At 48.2% G+C, this 8943-nt stretch overlaps 1 protein-coding gene across 1 annotated transcript; it reads left to right on the top strand.

Moving 5' to 3' along the window:
• The first annotated feature begins 5607 nt into the window (after positions 1 to 5607).
• LOC108165049 (achaete-scute complex protein T8) lies at positions 5608 to 8272 on the top strand. The gene has a single exon (XM_017301091.2). It carries the CDS (start codon positions 5936 to 5938, stop codon positions 7799 to 7801), a length of 1866 nt encoding a protein of 621 aa, XP_017156580.1. The 5' UTR covers positions 5608 to 5935; the 3' UTR covers positions 7802 to 8272.
• Positions 8273 to 8943: the final 671 nt, after the last annotated feature.

The raw sequence follows: 8943 nt of genomic DNA, 5'->3' as shown, positions 1-8943 counted from the left end.
AAAAGTGTACAGCCATAAAACAGCGCTATGAACCGAACCAAACCGAACCGAACCGAATGGAATGGAAATGATATATTGGTTCGAGTTTGTGAGCAGCTCCCACTACCCCGGCACAGCTTTTTGGCAGCTAGCTGGAAAGTTACCGAACAATCTGAGCAGATCCCAAAAGCAAACAATTGCCGCACCCCCAGGCACTGGTAATCCTGTTGGAACTTAATGGGCAGAGCGCGTAGGCTGCCAGGTCCTGGTGGACAATGCTATTGACAGAATGCCAAATGCCAGGAGCCACAGCAATAATAACCTTATACGTATATAGGGGTTGATCTGATAGATGTCCACGGAGGGTGAGACAGGGACAGCGATTGTGAGTGCTACTGAGAGTGAGTGAGGGATAGAGATATAGGGGGAGAATCGTTGAGCGATTGCTGCAGCAGGAGCAGATGTTTTTCGCGGCTGGCGATGAGGATGATGACGCTGATGATGATGATGACGATGAGGATGACGCTGGCGATCAGCGACCCCAGCACGGGACACGGACAGGACAACAAAGGACATTAGAGAAGCAGAGAAAACGAGTGCGACAGAGACAAGGATAGTGGAGGAGATCCCCGAACCGGTCGCAGTCCCTTAGGCTTTTTATTTCATTTTCCGTTCACCAATTTTAATTATATCCTTTCCAAAGGTATTACGACTTTTCCCGGATCTTTGTAATACTTACTAAACATTAAATATGTTAAAACATATGCACATATATGTATAAAGAGATTTTGTATCGTCGTCATCGCCCGCTATTTTAAGCATATCAGCGCGAGCGAACGAGGCTAGTGAGCCGGGGTCTTGCCCCCTGCTAAAAATATTATTTTAGTAAGTCCTGTAACCCTATCCTATCCGTCTAAGTGCTAAGTACTCCCCCAATTTGGATATCTGCAAAGCACTTTCTTTTTTCTGCAGTATTTTATGCTCTTACAGCGAGACCATGGATCGTAAAGGGTAGCTACAGTGTCGGTTTCTAAGAGAACCTTCCTTTTTTGATTTTTGTTTTTGTTTTTTTTAGCATTTGTGCCTCAAGCGATATATGTTTGTCCCGGATTGAGCCAGGAGTGATGGTTGAGGAAGCGGGCCAGGGAGTAGTTGAGAAGGAGGAAGTAGAGGGTGGGGAGGAGGAGGGTGAGGGTCGTGTATAATTTATTGTTGTTGTGCCAACCCCTGAAAAGCGCGTCCTGATCCCGGATACACATAGTCATGGTCCCAGGTACACCCGGACACTGTCCCGAACACCAATGCCTTTGCATACCTCACACACATTTATTCTCTGTCTCTCTCGTTCTCTTTTTCTCTCGTTCTCTCTCCCTCTTTCGCTTTCTGTACAGGGGCACGTGCGCGATCACGATCGCACCCCAACCTTTTTGAGAGTGCTCGAATTTGTAGGGAAATTTTCAATTTCGCTTTTCAGTCCGCTCGCTGCCTATGTCCATTGTTCCACATCCAGAGCGCAGACTGGACGAGCTCTGAACTGGCAGCGGCACTGGGACGGAACGGGGCCGGGAACGGGACCGCGCCACTCCACATCACGGTCGCACACGTTTGGCGCATGCCACCACCGCCGCAGAGTTTTCCCGAAAGGGAAGGGAGAGCAGTCCGGGACACAGGGAACCAGATGATGGCTGGGCTGCCCAAAAGTATGCTTCGATTTCCGACTTGATCATGACCGATCCTCACTTCAATCAGAATGAACGAATCAGCAGATGAAATTATCTATCGTCCACAGAGATAGCTACAACAAGCGATCGCCTTGCATCGTCTCCAAAAAAGATGATCAATCCGATTGAAGAAATCAATATATCGACTATTATGAGTTGCTTGCAAGTCTCCTTTCCAGTTCAGTGATTGATGATCTAGAATCCAACTCTCTAATCCGAACCGAAAATTGCATTACCCGATCATTCACTTGCAATTTCCTTCGGGGCGCAATAGTACTCCAGAGTACCTCACAGGCAGAGACAGAGTCTCGATGGATCGCATGGAGTTTGATTTTACCCCACGTAAAGTTCTTCCACTTGGTCCTGACACTTTACGTCTGAGCTGCTGGTTGATCCCGAAGTTATTTCGAGCAAGGACTTCCGCTTCAAGTTTCCTTAGCCTGACGGAGCACTCATAAATTCATGTTCCTGAGACTCCAGTGCAATCAAAAACTCACAAAAAAAAAACAAAAAGGAAAGGAAAGGAGGAATAGAAAAAGGCGATTTATGTACGCACAACTGCGCACAGATGCCAAAGGCAAATGAATGAAAAACAGGAGCGAGGATCGGATGGAATGGAATGGGATGGGATTGGTTTAGTTCGGTAAGGATCGCTACCGAGCGAGGCACTTGAGTCGACGACAAGTACCAGACACGCTGCGCACTACAGACAGGACATGAGGGGACTTGGGACTCACTCATTCACTCGGCGCCTTCCTCCGGTTACACGAAACTAAAGCTAATTTGATGCCAAAAGGGGATCAAAGTCAAAGTGCTGTGAATGCTTTGCCTGATTGATTTACGATTGCCGAGTGTGAACCCAGAAAGGGAGAGACTGAAGAATGAATCCCCTGGAATCTCTGATGGTCTGAGTCCTGTTTACCCACTGCTTTCACTCCCATTTCAAATTTCACTCATCATCTATATTCATATTTCCCTGGGACTGGAACTGGAACTGGGACTGCGAATGCCTTTCTCCAATGTTCGTTTTCCCATTCATTGCCTCTCTCTCTCTCCACTTTCTGTGTGGTTCCCATTGAAATCGATGCGTTTTCCTTTCGGCCCGGCCTGAATGCAAATAAGTCCCGATCCCGAATTGAATCCCAAGATCGAAATTAGTTTTTGTTTGCCCAAATTGTTGTATTTTCTCAAGCCGCCAAAGATGAAAGTCAGAATGGACTGAATGAATGGTGGACAGGATGTGTGCCTTACCCATGACTTACTTTCGGAACACATAGCTTATACAATGTTTTAACATTAAAATATTAATCTTGAGATATTCCAAAATTGAACTTTGATTCCCAACCGTTTTTTTGTCAGTGTAGGATATAGCCAACACTCCCTTGAAGAACTTGCCGGTTTGGCTCTGTGTGTTCCTTCTCTGCATTCCATTTGGGAGAGTTGTGCTGCATTCATACGATTTTCAACCCCCTGAAGGCCTGCCAGAAATCAGACAAATTATAATTCCGTAGAGGGTTGCACAGGGCCCGAATAAAAAATTATACAATATTATTTATTTATGACTATTATTCTTCTTTTTATTATAATTGCAGCGACACAAAGCTCTTATATGTTGTTCAGGCATTCCTGTATATACCTCCGATTCGGGGTAGGGGCTTGGCGCGCATCTCTAGGCGTGTCGTGTCGTGTCGTCAAAGTGGGATGGAACCAAGTCAAAGCGTCCTCATCGAACAACAATGCAGGCGCAGGGGATCGAAGGACCCAAGGACTATGCGGAGTACGCACACAACTGTTGACTCTGGTGGCTGGCAAGAACCAGCAGCAGAAACAAGGATCTACAGCCGATCCATCCAGGCGAAACCGGTAGTCAAAATCCTCTGCTACTGGTACTGCCGCTGCCTCTGATCCTCCTCAAGTCGTTTCCTTGAACTTTTCAAGTGAACTCAAGTTTATAAATTGTGTAGCAAGTACACACACATTCAGAGTACAGAAACAGAGTGAGAGCGAAAGAGAGGGAGAGAGAGAGTGAGCGAGAGCTAAGGATACTCGTCAGGATCAGGTCTATAAGCAACTACCTGGCCTAACCGAAGAAAAAAACAAACCCCCCCCCCATAAAGAAAAAGTTTTTCAGCAGCAGCCGAACAATTTTTGTACTGCAATCGATCCACTCCCTGTCCTACAAACTAGTTTCAGAGACACAGACTTAAGCGTCGAGATCTTGCCAAAAACCAACACCAAAGGAAACCGAAAATTATTTTCCCACCAGACAGACAGACAACAAACTAATTGCCCCACGGCCCGTACTCGGAACTCAAACTGAAGCTGAAACTGAAGCTGGAAGTGGAACTCTTTATAGACCACATCTTAGGAAGAACGCAATTTTGATGTTGATGGGAAGATGGTTTTGGGCTTGCCCCTAGACTCTTTCGAATCTTGTCAATTTTAATTAGGATTTATGGCCATACAAATTTGCCATTTGCCAAGATCGGTGTTCTCTTGCCTCGGTACTCTCTGTCTCCTTTAATTTCCCTTAATTAGCTCGACAATTGGCAAATGATTTTGCACAATGCCCTTCGATGATTAGCCAAAGACGCAAGCCCTCATTTTCTCCCTGCTTCTGGATAGGTTGAGGGTCCCATAGACAATTCCTCAGATTCTCATGGGATTACGCGTGAAAATCTTGTCCGTATGATTTAGTGGAAAGTTAGGAGAAAGTGCCATTTCTCTGATTTCATTTGATATATGGGTTTTCTTATGGCTTAGAAAAACTTTGTTGGATTTCAGGCATATCTTTAGGGGTTTGCCGAACTCTCTTTTAGAAAAAAGTCATCCATAGATTCATGAATTTATTTTTGGTAAAAGATTTTTATATACAAAAATGTATTTTTTGAAGGAACATTTTAAATGAAAATGTTGGTACAATTTCTCGTTCTCAGAATAGAAAATAAATCTTCTCTTCATTGAAAGAATTTTAGGAGTTTATTTAACTGTGGTGTCTCGATTTAAAATGGATTTACGATCAGTAAAATACTTGTACACGTCAAGTGCTTGTATTCAACGGTTAAACTTTTCGAAATCTAATGGAACTTTTCTTCTTGGTAATTGTCTGAACCGATATTCAGCGATTCGAAACCGAAGTTTCCAGAGAGACTTTTGTTTTTCTGTCAATGTTGCAACAAGGTGATCTATGGGCCTGTGTCTACGTGCGTGATTGTGTGGGAATTTAAGGTGGTGATTGCGCCCTGCCTCTGGTGGCTGTGGCGCCCCAGGTACTGGCCTCGCGACCAGGGCTGCCAAAGCTGCCTTGCTGGCCTTTGCTTTGGGCTATAGTATCCGTACATAATATTATATATCATACATATAGCGAGGGGCGGTATATAAGCAGTCTGCCTCATAAGGAGCACATAAAGAGCGGAGAGAGTAGGAGAGTGGTGCAGAGAGGAGCTCTGAAGTTGGGCTGCGCTGCTCTGGAAACCACCCTTGTCCAGGTGGAGTGGAAGAATGGTTTTTGCAGGGGCTCGAAACATCGATCAGATGTTAGTTTTCCCAAAAGCCTGAGGTGAGCCCCTTTGTCTGTGTGCGGCACTGGATGGACTGGATGGATGTGTGTGCATGTGCCTGCAAGTGTGCGTGTGAGTGTGGATCAAGGGAAGGACACCCTACCCTATAAGGGATCTACGAGTGGCTACGAGCAGGGGATGAAAAGTCATTCCTCTGGTACGAGTGAGCGAGCTGCCGCTTGTTGTTTTCATTTCATTATGTTTTACATAAGCGACTGGCTGGAATGGGGGAAGGACATGAGGTGTGCGAGGGATGTGAGGGATACGAGGGATACGAGGGACACGACACACGAAGGATACGTTATATTCTACTGTGGCGGCATTGCTGTGGCATTGTGTGTGCGCGCCATCAGTCAGTCAACGAAGTCATTTCCGCTGGCAGCGCTGCTCAGCCAACGCCGGCGTTCCGTTCCGTTCCGTGACAGTTCAGTTTTTGGAGTTGTGCCGCCAGATATCGGGGCACGCGACACAGAACGCTACCAGCTGTCCTGACGCAAGGACACACATTCTAGCACCGCACGACAACGACTACCACTACGACCACGAGCAGGAGCACTAGCACTAGCACGAGCACGAGCAGGAGCACCACTAGCCACCAGCCAAGGGAACCACGTGCAACCGCATCCTCTACTCAATCCCCCAAGGAGCCGAAAGGTAATAGCCCCACTGCTCCAAATGGCTGCCCTTAGCTTCAGCCCCTCACCGCCGCCGCAGACAGCAGCCAAGTCCACTGCCGCCAGCTCGTCCGCCTCCAAGGAAAATAGCATCCAGCCACTGGGGTCCAGCAAGCCATTCGGCAAGATCACCGTCCATAATGTGCTCAGCGAGAGCGGGGCCAATGCCCTGCAGCAGCACATTGCCAACCAGAACACGATCATCCGCAAGATCCGCGACTTTGGAATGCTTGGAGCGGTCCAGAGTGCCGCCGTCTCCGCCACAACCAACTCGGGAACCTTGGGCCAACGCAAGCGGCCTCTGGGGGAGTCCAAACAGAACTCTCAGAACTCCCAGAACAGTCTGAATAGTCTGATCACACCGAGCAAACCTCCGGCAGCGACGACGGGCAATGCCAAGCGCAGCAAGCTGAGCAAGAAGAGCCAGGAGAAGGCGGCCAAGACGGCGAGCAGCCACACACCGGCCACGGCCAAGCAGGAACCCACTGTTGCGTCCGCGTCTCCGTCCCTGGAGCTGGACGCCAAGGCGGCTGGTACGCCCGGACGCAAGGGTCTGCCGATGCCACAGGCGGTGGCGCGTCGCAATGCACGGGAACGGAACCGCGTCAAGCAGGTCAACAATGGTTTCGCTTTGCTCCGGGAGCGCATACCCGAGGAGGTATCCGAGGCTTTTGAGGCCCAGGGTGCTGGACGGGGGGCCAGCAAGAAGCTGTCCAAGGTGGAGACACTGCGCATGGCCGTGGAGTACATCCGGAGTCTGGAGAAGCTGCTGGGCTTCGATTTCCCGCCCCTGGGCTGCCATGCCAACAGCTCGAGCAGCGGAGACGACAGCTTCATGTTCATCAAGGATGAGTTTGATGGTCTGGACGAGCACTTTGATGACTCCCTGAGCAACTACGAAATGGACGAGGCTGCTGCAGGAGCAGGAGCCGCCAGCCAGCAGCAGCACGAGCAGACAGAGCACCCACCAGGTCATCAGGACACCAACACGGACCTGCTACCCAGTCTAACGACACTGAATGGGCTGCAGTACTTGCGGATACCGGGGACCAACACCTACCAGCTGGTGACCCCGAATATGCTGGGCAGCAGCTCCAGCCTGGACGAGGAGCATTTCGGTGCCTTAATTGACACAAATTGCCTGAGCAGCAATGCCAGTCCCGATCCCGATCCCCCTGCTGCCATGGCACTGCCTGCGATTGCAGCTGCCCAAAGCGGTTCGACCTTATCGCGATCGCCCGTGCCACCATCACCAGCAGCGGCAGCAACCGAGGCAGCGACAGGGGCAGCCACAAGCACAAGCAGTCCCTGCACATCCCCAACACAGCGAGGCAGTTCATCAATGGCTCAACCACCGAGCTGCATTGGGCCCGAGACAGTTCTGGTTTCACCTGTCGCCGTTGCTAATGAACTCCTGTTGCAGGCGTGTGCCGCCCAGCTGCAGCAGCAACTGATCAAACAGGAATACGCCAACAGCAGGGCCAACACGAACACCAACACCAACACCAACAGCAATGCCAATGCCAATGCCAATGGAAGTTCTCCGACAACATCCCTGAACTATTCACAGGACCAGGCCCAAATGCTGTGCTCCTCCCTCCTGCCCGCCTTCTACGATCAGGAGCCCGTTAGCTTCTACGACAATGTGGTGGTGGGGTTGCCCAGTTTCAAGAAGGAATTCAACGAAATGCTCCACCAGGATCAAACGGGAGCCACGGCAGTGGGATCAGTCGGATCAGTCGGAGTCGGGGGCTGTCTCTCCGACGAGAGCATGATCGATGCCATCGACTGGTGGGAGGCGCATACACCCAAATCGGAGACGGGACCGGCATCCAACTCCAACGACACATCAGCAGTGCTCATGTGATCGATATAAGGATCAGTATATACATATACATATACGTATCTGTATAGTTATAGCGGAATTTTGTACTTTTTTTTGTTTCTCCCGTGGATCCTTGACTGAGTCATTGTGTACATATATATCTAGTAGAAAGGGAGACGAGACGAGATCCAGAGAGAACGAGTTGCCTGGCGCCTGGTATACTTAGTCATCTAGTGATATAAACCAAAACAACTAACCAAATCTTCCCCAATTAGCCTCCCCTCACAAGCCCTCCCCCGCACAATAGTTAAACCTGATTGTAGGATAAAGATATATCCTTCTTTATTTGGGATTCCTAGAGCTAAGAACTTCACTTTTTATTATTTTTTTTTGCCTGTTTAGTTCGGTAAGAATAATTTTTTTCATAGACCTAATTGAATGCCTCTAAATGTTGAATGATAAGTTGGGTTATATACATACACATATGTACATACATAAAATGCAAATATATATATGAACAATTTTGAAAAATCAAATGAAAATCAAAACTCAATTATTGATGGAAGAAAGCGGATCAATGAGCAGCCACTCTTTAGGACTTAGGTCATAGTGCTTATAAAAACACTTTTGTGATCAGAAGTAGACATGAAGAGTTTTAGTGACTCTTGCCGGAATATAGAAACCTTGCAAAATATTTTTAGAGATATTTGATTGATCGCTTGCTGGCAAAGGCAATTGTTAAAGTCCCTTATAGATATTTATTTATCTTCAAAGTTCTTTTTCGACAGCATTCAATGGGAGTACAATTACTCCCAAGTTGATCAAAGAGCAGTTCCCAGCGCTGATCCTGCGAAACAGATCAGATGTCTAACAGCAGCTACGGTTCCTATAAAGTCCCTCCCAATGACGGCCCAACATGCACAGTCATCGCAGGGGAGCGTCTGGCACGGAATCGGAATCGGAGTCTGACCCATCCCGTTCCACAGTGAATACAAAAAAAGAGTGGAATGGAATCAGCATATCATGTTCATTTTCATAAGCGGCCAAGCATGCAAGGACACAGCGCTTGATGGATAGATAGAGAAAGAGACAGAGAGATCGGGAGCGGGAGAGCGAAAAGGATAGAGATACATTTGCATATCGGGAAGGGAGGCAGGCAGGCGCTATGACATGAGCTGGTAAGG

The sequence above is a fragment of the Drosophila miranda genome, chromosome XL (genome assembly GCF_003369915.1).
Source record: "Drosophila miranda strain MSH22 chromosome XL, D.miranda_PacBio2.1, whole genome shotgun sequence".
Taxonomy (NCBI): Eukaryota; Metazoa; Arthropoda; class Insecta; order Diptera; family Drosophilidae; genus Drosophila; species Drosophila miranda.
Note: the sequence above shows the minus strand (reverse complement) of the source record. Positions and strands in the feature narration are given on the sequence as shown.

What these genes read in the sequence shown, in the direction of transcription:
- LOC108165049 (XM_017301091.2), top strand. Translation starts at nt 5,936, where the DNA reads ATGGCTGCCCTTAGCTTCAGCCCCTCACCGCCGCCGCAGACAGCAGCC.